Source organism: Microtus oregoni, unplaced genomic scaffold, assembly GCF_018167655.1.
Source record: "Microtus oregoni isolate MIOR12 unplaced genomic scaffold, Mior012 000059F_ref0000304, whole genome shotgun sequence".
Taxonomy (NCBI): Eukaryota; Metazoa; Chordata; class Mammalia; order Rodentia; family Cricetidae; genus Microtus; species Microtus oregoni.
In genome coordinates, this window is record NW_024543835.1 from 8,513,997 (window position 1) to 8,534,633 (window position 20,637).

General features: G+C 39.0%; 1 protein-coding gene and 1 pseudogene across 1 annotated transcript; one reads left to right on the forward strand and one right to left on the reverse strand.

Annotated features, from left to right (window-relative positions):
- Nucleotides 1-724: 724 nt before the first annotated feature.
- LOC121438987 (melanoma-associated antigen B5-like) lies at nt 725-1,747 on the forward strand. The gene has a single exon (XM_041639486.1). It carries the CDS (start codon nt 725-727, stop codon nt 1,745-1,747), a length of 1,023 nt encoding a protein of 340 aa, XP_041495420.1.
- Nucleotides 1,748-14,708: 12,961 nt separating this feature from the next.
- On the reverse strand, nt 14,709-15,725 carry LOC121439047 (annotated as a pseudogene).
- Between the last annotated feature and the right edge of the window lie 4,912 nt (nt 15,726-20,637).

Consider the following 20,637-nt stretch of genomic DNA (forward strand, 5'->3'; position numbering starts at 1 on the left):
AAGGTCCAGGATGGAGCTTTTCAGGATAACGCTGCTTTGTCAATTCTATAAAGTTATAAGGTGTTTTTGTTTTGTTTTTGTCTGTTTAAGAATATAGCATGCTAAGAAGCACTCTACCCTTTGAGGCCTATCCTTTGTCCTCTTTTTAGACTCTTATTTTGAGATAGAGTATCACTAAGTTGTCCAGGCTTGCCTTGACTACATCTGTAGCCAAGACAGAGTTTGAACTTGTGATCCTCCTCCTTCAACTGAATCACCAATTTCAGCTCTTTGCATTAAACATAAAAGAGTGTAGACCTTTCATTGTGAGAGTACAAGTACTAGTGAGCAGAAAGAAGGTATCAAGCACTTTGGAAATAATGAGTGAATATCCTGAATGAGAGACAAATTCTTACCTAAGCAACTCATGACAGAAAGGGTCCCACATACATTATTCTTAGTTTTAAAATTCCTCATAGGAATGGTAGTCAGATAAGCTTTGTCCTTGCCCAAGCGACAGTCTAAGATGCACTTTATCTTATACCACCGAGTATGAGCCAATTAAAACAGAAACCCTCTATGTTCCTAGAACAGTATTTTCATAGAAACCTTTAGAGGGAGAATTAAACAAAAGGAGGCCATCTCCTGATAAAGCTGTTCATACCACCTTCTTCTGTCTCCATTAGGTACTTGAATATTCAGAATCCTGCTCTTATTCTTGCTTTATTCCCCATAATCAGTCATCATGCCTCGAGGTCAGAAGAGTAAACTAAATGCCCGTGGGAGACGGCGCAGAGCTCGAAATGTTCCTGAGGCTTCTGGAGGTGCACAGGAAACAGTAGAGGCACCAGAACAGTCCTCTCCTGAATCTTGTCGTACCTTTAACATGCCAGAGAAAGAAAGTATTTTCAACATACCTTTGGATATCCTTTCTTTCAACATATCAGATGAAAGTTCCTTTGGTGATCTAGATGATGATGACAACCTTTTTGGGGATTTCCCCCTCATTAATCGCCAGCAAGATATTTTAGCCAGAAAAGTCTTTGTGCTGTGTCAGCTTCTCCTTGACAACTACAAAATTAAGCAGCTTACTACAATGGAAGATATGATGGCAGTTATTGGTAAGGAGGAAATCAATGACTTCCCTGAGATCCTCAGAAAAACTGCTGAGAGGCTTGCAGATATCTATGCAGTTGAACTGAGGGAAGTTGAATCGAGCAGGCAAGTGTACGATCTTATCAGCAAGCTGAAACTTCCCAATAATGGGAGGGTTCGTCCTGGAAAGGGCTTGCCCAAGACTGGTTTTCTGATGACTGTCCTGGGAATGATCTTAATGAATGACTACTCTGTGGATGAAGAAGATATGTGGAGAATGCTGAGATCTATGGGTGTGTATCCTGGGAAGAAGCACCTAATTTATGGAGAGCCCCGGAAGCTCATCACTCAAGATTTGGTGAAGCTGAAGTACCTGGAATACCAGCAGGTGGCCAACAGTGATCCTCCATGCTATAAGTTCCTGTGGGGTCCCAAAGCATACGCTGAAACCAGCGAGATGTCTGTCCTAAAGTTTGTGGCCAAAATCAATAAAATCTCGTATAGTTACTTCAAGGATCATTACGAAGCGGCTTTAAAAGAGGAGCAAAAGAAGAATCAAAGCAGCCAGGAAGTCAGTCCTAAAACTTCCAAAAGCAGTCTACTTTCCATGGAGATATGCCCATTGTTTACTCCCCTGCCAAAGTTTAGAGATATTTTATTCCCCAGAAAATAAATGTAGCAGCACTAAAAGGATTTTCTTGAAAACATGAAAGCAGCTCACAGTAAACATGGCAATTCAAAGAAGGGATAGAGAAAGCTTAAAGCATGAGTAAGACTTGTTTTCTGTCATTGTTTTTGTTCTCGTTGATGAAGTCAGATGTTTAAAACGTTCCTCCTTGGTAGTTGTAAAACAATAGAAGAAATTAAATGTTTATTAATTAGACTTCATTTGTTGACTGTCATTTACTGAAATTTGTGTTGTTTATTTTTTATTTTTGTGACATGTTCTCATGTGACTGATCTTGAACTTGCCATGTACCTGTGACTGGATTCTAACTTAGCCCTGCCTTCCCAGCCCATGTGTTGGGATTATAGGCATGCACTGCTACACTTGGCTCAGTAACCACTCCATGAACATATCTTTTCTGTTAGGAAATGTAGCAGTATTGGGATGATAAGATGAAAAACCTAGATTGTTTTCCTTTTATTGAAAATAGATTCTTTTCTCATACAACATATCCTGATTACAGTTCCCCTCCTTCCCTCCTCCATACCTCTCTTCCCATTCAGAACTATTTTCTCTCTGTCTCTCATTAAAGGCGATAAGCCTCTGTCTATATCCTTGGGAGACCTTTTTTTTTTTCTTTTGAAGGGAAAGAGGAGTGGATCTGGGCTTTAGGGAAAGTCATGAGTAGGGGAAGGACTAGGAGATGTGGAGGGAGGGGAAATGCTTTTGGGTCAGAATGTAATGTATGAGAGAAGAATAAAACAAATAAAAGTACAAGAAAATGACCAGACTCCTATAGGATTATAATATGATTAAAAACAAAAACTAGCACATTAGAATTTGATAAACCAGAACAAAAAGATTCCCAAGACATGGCACAAGAAACAGAGAGTCACTTGTTTGCACACTCAGTAATTCCATAAAAACACTAAACTGCATGTCATAATATATGCATAAAGCACATGGAGGATTGAGAGAAGAAAAAAATATATAAATAAAATAAAAATTTAAGAATATACTTTAAGGAAGAGCCCTGACATGACATTATGAGACAAGGAAGTTCCGAAGTTGCCACTGAGTTCATTTTCTGTTGGCGAGCTACTACCGGGCATGTAGCCATCACATAAGTGTCTTTTGTTTCTCCAGTGAGACTCTGTTGGAGAAAACTAATTTTTTATTTGCAAGTGAATATTAATTTCCCCTCATAGAATTCTGAATTCTGAACTTGTTACATCAGTAAAATGATGTAGATCCTTAAGCCTTAATAAGGTAATGTGAAAAGGGGGTAATGATGAAGGTGTTTCTAATGAGTGTGACCAAGTAGAAATTCTGAGAGCAAAGTATTTTGGATGTTTATGAAAGAGCAGGTCACCAATGGGAGATCAATTCCATTTATCCTCGGTCGTGGAGTAATTGTGCTTGTAGAAATGGTGTGTAACTGTCCGGTGTTCATCTACTGTGCCTCAGAGTTGACAGAAAAATCCCCTAAAGTCTGTGCTGGCTGCCCTAACAAAGTGGGTGCAGGAATAGGTTTGGTGGGGACACTGTCTTAACAAAAGTTTAATTTGTACAGTCTGAAGGCTGGGAGTACAAGGTGAACAGTGTAACAATTCCAGTGTCCAGTTCTTGAGGAAGCTATCCTCCTGTGCTAGAAGACAGTTACATTCAAGTTTTTCCTCAGTAGGAGACAGGAATCAAGAGGGGAGAAGGTCAGACGTGAAGGAAATAAAGAATTTTATAGTATTCTTCAAGTTCAACTTTCTGAAAATAAAGAACAAGGTTGGATAATGGAATCAAAATGCAAGAAAATGTGCAGAAATATATTTGCAGCATATATAAGAGATATGGTCCTTATAACATACTTAGTAGTTTAAATCAAGCAACAGTTTATACAGACATGGGAATTGTACAATAAAAATTGTAAAACAGTAAATGGAAAAAGGAAAGAGACCTAATACTAGCAACTGTCCCCTCTAGAAATTAGTAAAATATGAGCTGCTTTGTTTTCTCTGCAGAGGCATTTTAGTTTGATGAGGCATAGTTGTTTGCTCATACTTTAGTTTTTCATGTCACATTCAAATGAACATTGCTAAATGTTAAGTCTGGAGCATAGCCTCCAGCCCCTGGCATCCATCCCAGCACTCCTGGCTTGGTAGTTGCATTGCTCTGGACTCCAAATCTCTGCATGCCAGGTCCTGACCCCTCCCTGGGACAGGACCACTCCCACGGGGTATTTAAGTGGGCTCCCAGAGGAGAAACACATTGTTCCAGGTTTGCATGTGCTCCCAGCTGTCCAGTCTCCCCACCATGCGCTTGGCCACCCGAGAGTGTTGTGCTTTATAAAACGATGGGCATTTTGATTTGGTTTGATTTGACTTAATTGGACTTCTTTGCACCGGCATAGCAGCCCCTCTTTTTTTCTTAACACTAAGCACAATGTTAAGTTCATTTTTCTCTGTATTTTCTGAGGGTTCCTCCCCCAGCTTTGAACCTTCAAATTTAAGTAAATTACTTTGATAATTTTTATATAATGTAAGGCAATGTCTCAGTGTCACTCTTTTGAATGTATATTCACATTTACCAATAACCCTTATTTAAACGACTTTAGAATTTGCCTATTCTTGTTACCTTTATTAAAAATTATTTGACCACACATGCTGGTGAGTTTTGTCAACCTGATACAAGCTAGAGTCACCTGAGAAAAGGAAACTCTGCCATGGAATTTACTCCATCACATTGGCCTAATGTTATGTCTGTCTGTAGGGCATTTTCTTGATTAATGATAGAGATGCAAGGACCCAGCTTACTGTATATGGTATCATCCATTGGTTGATGGTCCTGAGGTGGATAAGAAAGCAGACTGGGCAAACAATGGAAAGCAAGCCAGTAAGAAGTGTTATCCCAAGGTCCCTGCCTTGGTTCCTGCTTGAGTTCCTGTCCTGACTGACCTCAATGATTAACTGTGACCAAATGTATGGGCCAAACAAACACTTGCCTCCCCCAAGTTGATTTTAGTAAGTGTTTTAGCAGAAGAACAAAAAGCAAACTAGGGCACCATGCATATGTGGATTTATTTCTAGGTTATGTTCAAAGGTAATGTGTAACTGGACAAATAACTTCAGTACATATCTTTCCAATAAAAACATACAAATGAGCTACTGGTATTTGAAGAGATACTCAACATCAATAGTCCTCAAATAAATGTAAATCGAAACAACCATGAATCTTTGACATGTTAGAATGCCTATCATGAAAAGGCAAGACAGCAAGTATTCACAAAGGTGAGGAAAACAAGGGATAATACACTAATATACTTTTGGTGGAGATGCATCTTAGTGCAGTCACTATGGAAAACAACATGGAGCTTTATGCAAATAGAACTATCATCATTAATACCCATCTTGGGAGTATATATTTTAAAAATGTTGTCAGGGCCAATGACAGGTTTTAGTGGATAAAGGTGTATGACAAGCCTAGTAACCTCAATTATATCCCCAGGACCCAAATAATGGAAAAAGGTACGCTGAATTCCAAAATGCATGACACACACACTCCCACCCAGCAAATGCACATGAAATAAATAAAATAAACAACACATTTTAATATGGTCTGTATATTGAAAATATTAACACTCCCATGTTTAATACTGTATTATTTGCAATAGTGAAGAGGTGAAACAGGTCATGGAGAAGGAAGTTGTGGAATTCAATTGTCCAAGTTTGCTTTCAGTTGCTTTAATAAGCATCAAGACTAAAAGCAACTTGAAAGAAAGGTTTTATTTCAGCTTACAGGCTACAGTAAATTGAAGGGAAAGTTTTTAGTTTCATTCATATTTCAAATTAAAAACCTTTATTAATTATATCATGCAAAAGAAAAATTCCAGAAGCACATATATGTACATAAACTTATAAATACCTAGTGGAAAATAGAGTATGAAGAGTGTTCAGTTAAATCAGGAGGATCAGGCATCAAGGCTAACATTGGAGATGCAGTGAGTTTGAGAACAGCTTGAGATACATGTGAATTTGTCTCACAAAACAAACAAAATGCCAAAATGAAATGAAAAAAAATGCAGGTGTTTGCAGATTCCCATTGTTTGTAACTGGATGTGTGTTTCATATATAAAGAAAACCATTATATATGCAAAATCAGACGTAACGTTTTGTTCCAGAATCTGGAGAGATGACTCAGTAGTTAAGAGCAATCTGCTCTTCCAGAGGACTGCAGTTCAATTTATAGCATTCACATGGTTGTTCATAAATGACCGTACATCCAGTTCCAAAGAACCTGAGGTCATCTTCTAACCTTAGCACACTACATGCATGTGGTGCTCAGACATGCATGCAGATGAAACAACCCATACATTTAAAGTACAATTTAAAAACTGTTCCATATTTTCACCCACACTGAGAGTCATAATATGCTGATTTTCAACTTAACCACATTTTGGTTATAGAATGTGTTTGTTTTCTTTTATATTTTTCTCATTCATAGTTCCCATGCTGAGTCACTGGCTTAAAGACCGAGGTCTAAGACATGAAGTACTAAGGATCTATACACAGTAACCCTAAGGCTTTGTTTCCCAATATTGAATTATTTTCATATCTGCCAGATGAATTTATAAGAAAAATAAAACCACACTGCTTTCTAAAGAAATTCTTTCAAATGTGAGTTATATAGACAAAGCTAGCCATATTGTAAAATACATTAGAGAAAAATCTAGATTGAAAATGGGAAAGGGTGGTGGTTCACACCTTAAATTCTAGCACTTGGGAGGCAGAGACAGGCAGATCTGTGAGTTTAAGGCCAGCATGGTTTACATAGTGAGTTCCAGGACACCCAGGGCTACACAGAGAAACCCTGTCTCAAAACAAAAATTAGAAAACAAATATAGAAACATAAAACATGGTCTTTGATCTGGAGAAATGTTTCATTAGTTTAGAGTGTTTGCTGCTAGTGCAGAGAACCCACATTCAGTTCTTAGTAGCCATATCAGAACGGCTTACAGTTGTCTGTATCCAGCTCCAGGGGTTCCAACCTCAACTTCTAGCCACTGAGGCAACATAGCCATGGCCACTTACTCCCCTCAACATATATAAACATAGTTAAAAAAGAAAAGACACGACAAAGTGGTTAAAGAGAGGAAATATTCACAAATGTAAAATGAATATAACTTGAACCTTTCAGTCCAGTTCTCCCTTAACCATCAATTTTTAAGTATATTCATTTTTCTCAGATTTCAGGATTTTAAACCATGATAAAAGTCAAGTTCCATAATCTATGCTATTAAGAAGACTCAAAACTCTGCTTAAAGAAGTGAATGGTGTTACTAACATGAGAACTTTAGCATTAAAACTGTGCATCATTCATGTAAATAATTATAATATATATGACAAGAGGAAGTTATTTAAAATATTTGATATTTCATAGTATAGACAATTTTCATTTATTGTAAAATATGAAACTAAAATTAATAGATAATTCGGAATAGATATTGGAGGGATTAGATAGGAATATGACAAAACATCTATAAACTATATAAACATACATATATATGTTGTATACTTATACAAATGACAAAGCATAAATATGCATATATGTCTATGCTATGCAATCCATATAACTATAAATGTAAAAATTATATGCTTATAATAAGAAATTTATGTAATAATGAATAAATTAAAAATATAATTGTTTATCTATGTATTATTTATATAATAAAATATGTTTATTTTAAAATGCACAGGAAACATATGGAAAAATAGAAATATAACCATTTCAGTACTAGTTAAACATTATAAAAAGCTAATAACAGTGATTCAGATAACTAAATTTATTCTACTGGAACAAATCAAAAGGAAAGCAAGTATGTGTTCTAAATTATGAATAACTGCATATAATAGGGAGAATAGACAGAATAAAACATTCTAACCCCATGTTGATCATGAACTTAAAAACATTTAGTTTTATTTATATAAATGAATGTTTTTCTTTCATGCCTGTATATATAATACGTGTGGGTCTGGTATTCACATAATGCAGAATTGCCAGATCCCCTGAACCTATAACTACAGATGATTGTGACCTCCCATGTGGGTGCTAAGAAAGAAACTTGGACCCTCTGCAAGAGCAGCAAGTGATCTTGACAGTTGAATCAACTTGTCAGTGGACAAGTTTGTTAGTATCTTAGAAGTCAGATCTTCATATTTGTTTTTAAGATTTTCTGTTAAATTTTTGTTAGGCAAATTCATATAGATATGCTACATGTATATACAAACATTATATGATATATGTACATACATAAAATAAATTCTGAATACTATTACTCTTATCCTCTTTTGTCCCTTTCATCCTAATTACTGGCCCAAATCTTTATATTTAATTAAAAATCAAATATTTTCAACACAATTATTTAAAATGTGAAAGTAAATGGATATGTTTAATTTCCTTTTCTTTCTATATGGTATAATTCTGTGGAATGTATGGTTCACTTTTCTATTTCATGTTACTGATGACATTAGAAAAAAAGGAATGTTCTTACCTAATGATTTCAACAGCACTTCCACTCAGTTTACTTTCTGTGCTTTATGTTATCTTTGGGACCCTAGTAAAAATGTGCTAACATGTGTTCATTTACTTTTGTGTTCTTTGGCTTTCCCTCTAATGCATATCTCCATAAAGCTTAATATGATTCCTAGGAAAGGCTGACACCTTTCTTCTGAGGGATGCAAAATGCAAGATGTAGTATCTTTTAGGTCCTCTGCAATCCACAATCTAGTGATTCCCATGCCAGTTCCTGAATCCTAACTAATGAATTTTAAAGTACTAATATCTAATTCTTATTCCCAAGTTGATTTTAAAGGTATATAGAGATTTAAAGTAGCATCCTCTCCTCTAGACACTTGGAAAAGTGTACATTTCAGTGGGTTCATAGAGAATATTTTATCTTCAAATGAGAAAGAGGTGGTCCTCCTTGTTATTAAAATAGTGACCACCACTGCTTGGTATATGGAAGGCTGATGTATATTGTTTCCACAGACAATTATCTATTTTGTGCCATCTATCCAATATGCTGACACATATTAATCTCCAATGCTGAGAAATTCATTGTCTCAACTCCATATCTTCCCATAATTGCCCATTACTCTCATATACCTAATCCTCTTGATAAATTCATTAAATTCTTGATTTCATTTCCATTTTTCACATTTATGGGACTATGTTGTCTACTTTTACTGAGGTCTAATTGATGTTCAAGATTTTGAGCTAAAGTTGGTTGAAGATAGATTTCATGATATGCCTTTAATGGTAACAAAGGTTTACAACAAATGCACACCACAAAAAAGACAAAGTCATTTTAAAACTATAGTTCTGCATATCTTCTAGATCTTTGCATTTTTCATCATTTTTTTTTAAATTTATTTATTTATTAAAGATTTCTGTCTCTTCCCCGCCACCGCCTCCCATTTCCCTCCCCCTCCCCCCATCAAGTCCCCCTCCCTCGTCAGCCCAAAGAGCAATCAAGGTTCCCTGTCCTGTGGGAAGTCCAAGGACCACCCACCTCCACCCAGGTCTAGTAAGGTGAGCATCCAAACTGCCTAGGCTCCCACAAAGCCAGTACATGCAGTAGGATCAAAAACCCATTGCCATTGTTCTTGAGTTCTCAGTAGTCCTCATTGTCCTCTATGTTCAGCGAGTCCGGTTTTATCCCAGGCTTTTTCAGACCCAGGCCAGCTGGCCTTGGTGAGTTCCCAGTAGAACATCCCCATTGTCTCAGTGTGTGGGTGCACCCCTCGCCATCCTGAGTTCCTTGTTCGTGCTCTCTCTCCTTCTGCTCCTGATTTGGACCTTGTAACTTCTTTTTTTTTAAATCGTTTTTATGGTTTATTTAACTTTATTTTATGTGCATTGGTGTGAAGGTATCAGATCCCCTGGAACTGGAATTTTAGACAGTTGTGAGCTGCCATGTGGGTGCTGGGAATTGAACCTGGGTCCTCGGGAAGAGCAGTCAATGCTCTTAACCGCTGAGCCATCTCTCCAGTCCATGGACCTTGTAACTTCTAATATGTCAGAAGTTTTATGTTTATTTTAGTTTTGAGTTTGACAAGGTTCTTAAGAAATAAATGTGCTTTGTGAATGACTTTAATAAATAATGTCTTTAATAAAACAGGTCTTGCCCTAGACAAAGGGATTCTTCTTGTCTGTAGATTTATATTTTACCATATTGGGCTGTCTTGAGTTAGAATGGTACCCATAGACTCATATATCTGAATGCTTGGTTTCTAGTTGGTGGAACTGTTTGGGATGGATTAGGAGGTATGGCCTTGGAGGACGTATGCTAGTAGGGATAGGTTTTGAGGTTTCAAAAGCCCAAGCTGGGACAAGCTCTGTCCCCACTCTTCCAGCTTTTAAATCAGTATGTAAGCTCTTAGTTACTATTCAATCACCATGCTAGCCTGTCTCCTGTTATGCTCCTTGCCAGGATGGTCATGGTTTACCTTGTGAAATTGTAAGCAAACCCCAATTAAATGTTTTCTTTTATAAGTTGTCTTAATCTTGTAGTCTCTGCAGAGTGATAGTGGGAAAAGTAACTAACATATATCTTTCCGTTTATTATATTGTAAAATATACTGTAAAAGAATGATTCTGCTAGTAAAATATATTTAAAAATTCTTGAGAATTACATGAAAATCTCTGGTCAGTGTTACAAAACCACATTCCCAGGACTCTGGAAACCAAAGCAGGAAAATCACAAATCTGAGGCTAGTTTCAGATGCTTAGTGACACCTAGCATTACACGAGTAAACCTAAAAACAATAGAAAGAAAGGAAATTCATTTTAAATATAAATTTGGGCTTGTATTAAAATAATGTTCAAATACAATTAAGATTAAACCGATATTGAAATTATGTCTTCTGAGATAAATAATATGTCATAATTTCTCAGGAGGAAATGTACATAATGTTCACATTCAACCAAAACTGAACTACAAACAATTACATAATATGAATAAAAGAGAGTATTAGAAAAAAACAGAATGTAAAATTTTATAACTTTTGTTAAGTAAGGATAACAACACCCTTACTGTCTAAATTAATATAATAATGCCAAATATATAGTCATTTATATAGTTTCTCATGCTTCTAAGTTTGTGTGCATTTGCTATTAATCAAAAACAATGTTTATACAGAGTAGTAAACGTTTCTGTAATCTCACAGAAATAACTTAAGAGAAGAGAGTTTTGTTTTAGCAACATTTTCAGAGGTTTTGTTCATCATGGCCTGGAGGTCATGGTGCAGCAAAGTTCAACCCATAGCAACTAGGAAGCAGAGCACAGAGAAAGGGATTAAGGGCATGTCCTTCAAAGACATGTAATCCAATGACTTAATTCCTCCAACCAATCTTATCTTTCCAAGTTTTCATTACCTAATCTAGAGTTTCAAGTTGATGCTCTGGACTCGGAAGGGTAGGCTGCTGCAGAATATTTGCAGGGTATGAGTCTGAAGCTGCAGCTCTGTATCTAGTACAGGAGTGCCTGAGGTAGAGGGCCGAAGGGGCCACCTGACTCAACAGTGCCTCCTGTATTTCCATGAACATTGCAGCACCACACAAGAGGAATTCAGGGAATATGACTCTAAGCACAGGCACTGTCAAAATGATGTCAGGCTGCATGTAGTTCTTCAGTTGGGCTCATAAGACTTAAAAAATACCAACATGGTATATACTCACTAATAAGTGAATATTAGCACCAGTAAGTGGCCAAGAAGCAAGTATTCCAAAATTGGAAGAAAAACACGATTCCAATCTCTGCTGTTGTGGATTGCGTCATAGTTATCCTTTATGTTTCAGCTAATATTCACTTATAAGTGAGTACATACCATGTTTATCTTTCTAGGTCTGGGTTACCTCTCTTAGGAGGATTCAAGGAAGGAACATAGGGGTGACACCCAGATCTCCCTGGGAAGGATAAATAGAAGAGATTTCACGAGTGGATTGAGGGTAAATGAGGATGAGAAAATGAGCAATCAGGTTGTGTGAGTGGGGGAGGGGAGGGAACAAGAGAAGAATACTAAAGAAACTACTGGAAAGAGGGGGGGGCATTTTGGGATTGTATGAAAACCTGGTACAAGGCAATCTCCTATGTCAACAAGCATGACCCCCAACTTAGTCTCCTAGCAATAGCAGATATGTAGCATGAACTGGCCATCTCCTGTGACCTTACTGGTACGTAGCCCTGTTTTCATCAGAGAGGCTTCATCTAGTAACTGATAGAAACAGATGTAGATCCACAGCCAAACATTAGGTGGAGTTTGGGGAATCCAGCAAAAGAGAGGAAGGAATGATTGTAGGAGTCAGAGGGGTCAAGGACGTCACAAGAAAACCCACAAAATCAACTGATATATGTTCATGGTGGCTCACAGAGACTGATTTGACAACCAGGAAGCCTGCATGGGATTTACCTTGGCACTCTGGATATATGTTATAGCTTGGTTCTACTGTGGGACCCCTAACAGTGGGAACAGGGGCTGTCTCTGACTCTTTTATTTGACTTTTTGACTCTATTCCTCATACTTAGTTGACTTGCTCAGGCTTACGACATGGAGAGGTGTATAGTCTTACTGCAAATTTATATGCCATGTTTTGTTGATATTCACAGGAGATCTGCCCTTTCCTAAACAGAAATGGTGGAGGAGTGGATTAGGTGTATGGAGACAGAATGAGGAGTAACTGGGAAGAGAGGAGGGAGGGAAAACTGCAGCCAGGATGTAAAATCAATAAATAAATTTATTTAAAAAAATTAAAAACAGAAAAAAGAGTATTAAAAACATGATTCTAGAAAAATATAAAATATATTAGGGCAAAATAAACCAAAGAACAAAGATGCAGCTATAATGGTTTTGATGAAACACTGGCAATAATAAAAAGGAATTGAGGCTATGGCTTGATATGCATCCCTTGCAAGCATAAGGTTCTGAGTTTTACTAGAAATACACACATATGTTGTCAGTGGCATGGCTCAGAGACTAAATGTGTTCGCAAACAAAGCCTAGTGGCCCAAGTTTGAGTCCCATGACTCACAAAGTATATGAGCCAATCATTAAATTGCATCTCTAACTTGTTTTCATTGTATTCAATAAACATAAATACTATAAATATTTATTTTGGAACTTAAGGCAAATAGTAGGAAATTGGATAATACATAATTCATTGTCATACATTTATCTACTAAAATATATAATTCAGCATTTCCAGAAAATTTAATTTTATTATTGTGTAATCATCAAAACCTAAGTGTAGAACACTTTTATTACCCAACAATAAATTCCATACTCATCATCACACACTCTCTATTTACCCTTACGCTCCAATCCATGAAAATGATATTTCTTTCTTTTTTTTCTGAAACAGGGTTTCTCTGTATCTTTGAAACCAGTCATGGAACTCACTCTGTAAACAGGGAGTCCTCAAACTCACAGAGATCTACCTGTCTCTGCCTCCTGAGTGCTGGGATTAAAGGCGTGCACCACTTCTTCCCAGCTGAGAATCATATTTCTAAAATACAATTTTCCTATATGTATGAAATAATAGTGACAATAGTGCGTGACATTTGTAACTGGCTTATTTTATATATCACATCATTTCCAAAGGTTATTACTGTGATAATATTTATTTGTTACTTCATTACTGAATAATACATTTTGATTTTATTTTATGTGTGTGGATGTTTTGTCTACATGTGTGTCTGTGTACCACATGAATACCTGGTACCCAAGGAGGCCAGAAGATGACATTGGATCCCTTTGCCCTGGAGTTACAAATGGTTTTGGTCACCACAGGGATTGAACCTCTAAGCCATCTTTGCAGCCTGAATAGTACATTTTATCATTTTACACGTATTAGAATTGTTTCCTCTTTGGAGCTATTATAAATAGTGCAGTCATGGTTGTCCCTCTACATCCCTTCTGTTTATGCACCTCAAAGTATAATTACTTGGTCAAATGGTAACTTTAGGTCTAATAGTACGAGAAAATACCAAATTATTTTCTAAATTCCAAGCAGCATTTTTCATTCACATCTGAAAGTTTCCAAATATTTCAGTTTATCCACATCATCCAATCACATGGAAATGAAAGTCTTTTGATTACATTTATAGACAGTGGAAATTTAAAATAAGTTCACTTTTTTTTTGTAGAAAGAAACATTTAATACTTTTTAAAAAATCAGGAGTAGAGTTCACTTCAGCCCGGGCTGGAGCGGGATATTGTTGCCCACTGGAGATGTGGAGTGTCGCCCCACATGCCAGGGTTGAGCCATAGGTTGTGGGAACACTGTAGAGAGGAATGTGATTGAGGCCAGGCTGGAGGCCTCACTTGCTGGCACCTGGCAGAATATGATGCAGAGCTGGGGCTGCGGTAGTTCTGCTGGTCAGAGAAGGGACCTGCCAGCTGCCTGTGGTAGCCTACAGTTGCAGGGTCACATGGACAGGTACCAAAGGAGCTGTCTCAAAGGAAAGTGCCAGGGACCTGGGAATGTCCTCTCTTTGGGGCCTTTGTGCTTGGCCTTCGGCATGGCTGAGGCTGGTTCTGTGGTCCCGTGGGAGATGTGCACATGTGTGCTGTGTGCACTTCTACATGTATAGCTGGTGCTAAGCATTTCTGTGTGTTAAGTTGGGGTACTGGCCAGCCTCAGCTTAAAGGATGGGGACTCCAAGGGCCCGCCTGCTTCTGGGGAGCCGGGAGAAGGGGCCAGGGCCCATCGCCAGCAATGGGCTGAGAGGGTTTGAAACAGGAGGAAGCTGCCACCATCAGGAAGGCAATAGGACCTCAGAGTGGGCCTTTCCAACTCTTAGGATGGGGGGTCCAGGGCTGGGAGAGTGAGGAGGTTCCCCTGGAGGAACGTTAGTGTTTCTAGAGCACCTTGGCGTTAGACTGCTGCCACAATGTGCAGGTAGTTGGTGCAGACGTGGTCACTGAGGCTGGGGCACTAGCACCTGCACATAGCTGAGCAGGAAGAAGCCCAACTGGCCGTGCAGCATCCCCTCGTACCAGTTCTCATCGATCTGGTTGATGAACGTGATGAGGTCGCCCTCGCAGAAGCCCAGCTCACTGTCATTCTCAGGCTCAAAGTCATATAGTGCCTTGCAGCTTGGCTGGTCCAGGGGTGGCATACTCCTGCTGGGGGTCCTGGCGGGCTTGTCTGCTGATCTCAATGACGAAGAAGCTGTGATCTTGGGTACTGGGGCGGAGAGGAATCCCCCATTGGGCTGCTCTGGCTCTCCAAGGTCGAAGGGCTCTCGCGACCGGGGCTTGAACTCCTGCCTGGGGTGTGAGGAGGCTTCCTGCACCCCATGCTTCAGCTTGTCTGCCAGCTCCTCCAGGATCTGCACTGCCTGCCGATGTTAGTCCAGCTGGGCATCCATCCACCAGGGCTGAGAGCTGACTCACCTGCTCAATATCAGTCTCCAGGAGGTTGTGCATGCTGATCTCTGCCACCTCCTTGGACTCCTCAAACTTCTCCAGGGCCTGCCGCAGCTCCTCATCAGGAAGCCCTCCAGTTTCTTCAGGTGGTGCTGGATCTCCTTCAGATCCTTGTCACACAGATTCTGCAGTGGGTGGATGAAATTCTGTTTGACTTTAATGTCCAGTGAGTCCTTCACCTCAGCCAGGCTCTTCATGGACTCGCCTGCATCCAGCAGGGCATCACCCAAATTGGACTCTCTGCCAAGTTCCTTGCCGTGGAGGACCATGCATTTGCCCACCAGCCCCTCTGACTGTGGTTAGCCAGGGTTCTACACTTGGCCTCGGATCTTCGATATAGTGTTCGGCATCGTCAGCTTAGCCCATGAGGATGGGTTGGGTTGCAGGTACTCGATGGTTCTGACCAGCACCTCTGCCACAGCCTTGCTGGTAACATCCACCTTCTTTTCCATCTCTTTGAAGTCATTGCCAACCTTCTCGCTGACCAGCTGGCTCGCCTTGTATAACTGTTTCTTTTTTTTTATTTATTAAAGATTTCTGCCTCCTCCCCGCCACCGGCTCCCATTCCCCCCCCCCCCATCAAGTCCCCTCCCTTGTCAGCCCTAAGAGCAATCAGGATTCTCTGCCCTGTGGGAAGTCCAAGGACCACCCACCTCCATCCAGGTCTAGTAAGGTGAGCATCTAAACTGCCTAGGCTCCCTCAAAGCCAGTACGTGCAGTAGGATCAAAAACCCATTGCCATTGTTTCTTTAGCCCCACGACCGACATGCCGCCTCCCTCCGTTGGTCGCCCCGCCCGCCTGGACTCAGGTTTCCTTCCTCCTTGCTGCCTCCGCCAAAGCACTTCGCCAGCTCTACCATAAGTTCACTTCTTAAATTATTTCTTTGCTTGTTTTTTTTTTAATGAATAGAATCCCAACTTATTTTTAAAAATTGATCATTATTCTGTATTTTATAGAATTATATTGAGATAGTGTTTGTTGCATTCCTTAGTGTACTCGTTATGTAAGATAATGCCATTCAAGCTGGGGCAATAGCTTAGTCATAAAGAGCATGACACAGCCTGAGGGCTGAGTTTGATCCCCTAGAACCCATAGTAAAAAAAGATCAAAAGTAGTAGTACAAGCTTGTGGGCACAGCACTGGGGTGGCAGAGACAGATTCCTGAAGGAAAGCAGCATACCCCACCACTTTAGCCTTTATCGTGTACTGCTTGCCGTACCCAGGAACTTAAGAGCTTCAGGTGTGTCAGAAGTCATGTAAAGACGGTGAAGCTCCCTTAAAAACACAGAGGCCTGCAGCCAGCTAGCCTAGTATAAACAGTAAGGCTTGTGTCATTGAGAGTGTTTGTCTCAAAATGCAAGATGATGGCTCCTGAGGAACAATACTCATTTTCTTCTGCATGTGCATGTAAAATGAAATGTACACACACAAACATGGACATATTTAGAAAAGAAGAAGAAAGTTTTTCAAAAATCATACCATTTGAAAATAGAAAAGATTTCTCTTCATTTCCAACATTTTGCATACCTTTCATTTAGTTCATCTATTTGTTCTACATAAAACTTTCATTATTATATTATACTGTATTTCTACAAATTCTTTCTTAATATTTATTTAATTTACGAAAAGTTGTGTGGGGGGGAGTGTATATGTGTGTACCACATGCATATAGGAACCTGGGGAGGTCAGAAGAGATTATGGATCCCCTGGGACTGGAGTTATAAAAGGTTGTAAGCTGCTATATAGGTGCTGGGGAAAAAGCTGGAGTCCTCTGCAAGAGCAGTACATGCTCTTAGACACTAAACCATTTTCCAGCCTCCTGCTAAAAAATTTTCAATGAAACGTTGAGCCATCTCTGGATTATGCATTTTACAAACTTTTATTTGTTTTCATTTTCACTTCTTGTAGGGAAAAGGAGGATTAAATCTGCTATGTGTTCATTTGGATGTCAAAATAAACCACAAATGGCTACTTCTTAGTTTTAAAATCATGTAAAAGGAAGATAAAATTTTAACAAAGCATAAGATCACCAGTGAGATAGTAATACTAAAATCAAATAACTGTATTTAAAAAGAACCATACACACTAAAGAAGGAACAATCTGCAATCATGTTTACTTTTGTTATCCAGGAGGATAACTACATGTTTTTCTTCGAGTTCACCTTCTTATTTAGCTTCTCTAGGATCACAAATTATAGACTCAATGTCCTTTATTTATGGCTAGAATCCACTAATGAGTGAGTACATACCATATTCATCTTTCTGGGTCTGCGTTACCTCACTCAGGATAGTGTTTTCTATTTCCATCCATTTGCATGCAAAATTCAACATGTCATTGTTTTTTACTGCTGAGTAGTACTCTAGTGCATATAAATTCCACACTTTCTTTGTCACTTCTTCCAATGAGGGGCATCTAGGTTGTTTCCAGGTTCTGGCTATTACAAATAATGCTGCTATGAACATAGTTGAAAAAAATGCTTTGGAGTATGATAGAGCATCTCTTGGGTATATTCCCAAGAGTGGTATTGCTAGATCCTGGGGTAGGTTGATCCTGAATTGATGGAGGAAGGTCATTGGTTAAAAAATAAAGAAACTGCCTTGGACCATTTTATTGGTTAGAACATAGGTGGGTGGAGTAAACAGAACAGAATGCTGGAAGGAAGAGGATGTGAGCTCAGACCGACAGCTCTGCTCTCTGGAGCAGAGGCCATGCTCCCCTCTCCTGGGCACACGTGATGAAGCTCCGATCCAGGATGGACGTAGGCTAGAATCTCCCCAGTAAGCACACCTTGGGGTGCTACACACCTTATTAGAAATGGGCGAGTCCAGTTGCGAAAGTTAGCCAAGAAGAAGCTAGATATAATGGGCCAAGCAGTGTTTAAAAGAATACAGTGTCCGTGTAATTATTTCGGGGCATAAGCTAGCAGGCGGCCGGGGTGCTGGGAACACAGCCCTACCGCTCCTTTTACTACAGAATGGCGCCCAGATGTGTGCACAACTGAATCCACTGAAAGCCTGAGAAAGCTTGGGAAAGAGTAAAGCATGTTTTCTTGGTAGCAACAATTTCTTGGGTCTACTCTGCTTGCTAGAGGCAAGCAAGCACTCTCATTTAAGAGAGGTTTCCCGACTCAGCTTTAGCTGCAAAACCCTGCAGCTCATTAAGAGGTCCTGCCACGAAACACTTAAACAGTATTGACGAAAAGTTGAATGCATGCTTTTCGGTTTTCAGCCATAGCAGGAAAAAAGCTGTGCCATTTAATAATGCCAGCTTTCTGGGCTGTACTGCCAGGGAAAACTCTGACTCTTTTACGCAGGCGGTTCGTGCAGTTTGCAAGCACAGGCTGCTGCAACTTACTTGCTGGCAGGGACCTTGAAATGCCATAGAGTTGTGGCAGTAAACATGGCTACATCCAGTACCTCAGCCATGAGGCTGGAAAGCTAAGGAATGGACTGGATCTAGCTGGCAAAGCCACGGCTTTAATCCTACTGATATTGCTTGCTAAATTAAGGACTCATGTGGTCAAAAAAGAGATATATACAGTAAAAAATAGATTCAAAGTCAAAGAAAATGTTAAATGGTTTACAGTGTGTTAAAAATATATGCATGCTAAACGTCAATGTTCTTAAAGTAAAAAACAAAAAAAAAGGAAGAAAGAGAGTAGTTGGGTGTGGTAGTACACACTTTTAATCCCAACACTTGGGAGACAGGGGTAGATTGACCTCGGAGTTGAACTCTGTGACTTCAAGGTGTGGTAGGACCCACCTTTAATCCCAGTGCCTGGGAGGCAGAGACAGAAGGATCTCTGAGAGTTCAAGGACAGCCTGGTCTAAAGAGTTATTCCAGGTCAAAGATACAGAAAACCTGTCTCAAAAAACAAAAAATAAAAGTAAAAATAAATAAAACAGATTTTAAAATAAAGCGCACAAAGATGGAAAATACACAGAGAATTTTGATACTGTATGCTATTATGCACTCTTTGAATTATTTGAATGGTGAGGAAAGAGCAACAGCTGCTAAAAGATATTTGTTTATAAATGCTGCTGAACTAATCCAACATAGATACTCTGAAAATGCCTTGACTTTGAAATTTGGATTTAAGGACACGATGCTTTGGAAAGGAGTTTCTTATTTTGTTTTCACAGAGGGTGAGAGTCTGTGGATTGCTTCTATCCCAATATGGTATGATGGACCACACCCTCCTGAACGGTTGCTGTGAACACCTTCAGAAAATTGCTTCGCTCAACTGCCAACTGAGATGAAACTAGCACACAGGTTATATCATGAAAGTCCTAATTAACGACGCCCCCATTCAGCAGGAAGCAGTTTGGAGAGAAAAAACTGTGCCCATGTTCCCAAATATGGTTTATAAAAGTACTTTTACATTTAAAGGGGGATATGATATAGATATGAATAATTTGAATTAGTATAGATTTTGCTTTATTGATAGAAATCTAAGGTCAATTTTGTTATATGGGTATGTATTTTTGATCTTCATTAAGGTATTGTGATTGTGTAGTTCACTTAAAAATGTAATGTATATAGGTTGTTAATGGATAATCAATAATAGTCAAGTTTGTAGTCATGTTAGTTAAGATTTTCTAGATGTACATAGATATATTTTAGTTAGGCATTCTTCATATTTTTCAAAGATTATAGAATATGGCATTTTAAATGTTTTAATAACTTAGGGTTTTTCGTAACAATGAGACACATCTGCTTCTGGCAGCACCAGTCTACTTCAAAAGGAAGCTGGGCATCGAAGAGGCTCTTTATGGAGTTTGATAGTCATTTGGGCAAGAAAACTGCTCTTGCCTGGACTGTTGCATAAACTGGACACAGAACCCTCAGAGAGAGGACTACTGAAGTTGCCTAAAGGTGAGATGATCTTTCGGGGTTCCTGATTCATGAAAGAGTCTGCAAGACATTCTTCAGGACACAACATATAGTGACTGAATTGACTTTGAAATTTCCCGCTTCATGGAAATGTCTCTGGATACCATGGGCCTGTAGGCTGAAGATGGATGCCCCAACAGTACAGAGGAACTTTGGGTGACTGTCCAGGCAGCAAAATGTCTCTGTCATTTCTAGAGTTTGAAAGTTGCTTATTTCTTATTTGCTTAGGTAATATTGTATCTTTCTGGAGTCTTTGATGGAGTTGAAGAATAGTTAGTTATAGTTATAGTTCTCCTTAGTTATGATAAAGATTAAATAGATATAAATATTGTAATTTTTACTTGATAGCTGTTTTGTTATATGTAATTTTGCTATGTTAAAGTTAAAGCCTTCCTTTTTTTTGTTTAAACAGAAAAAGGGGATATGATGGAGGAAGGTCATTGGTTAAAAAATAAAGAAACTGCCTTGGACCATTTTATTGGTTAGAACATTGGTGGGTGGAGTAAACAGAACAGAATGCTGG

Excerpts from the sequence above, each read along its gene's own strand:
- LOC121438987 (XM_041639486.1), top strand. The coding sequence starts at position 725 with ATGCCTCGAGGTCAGAAGAGTAAACTAAATGCCCGTGGGAGACGGCGC.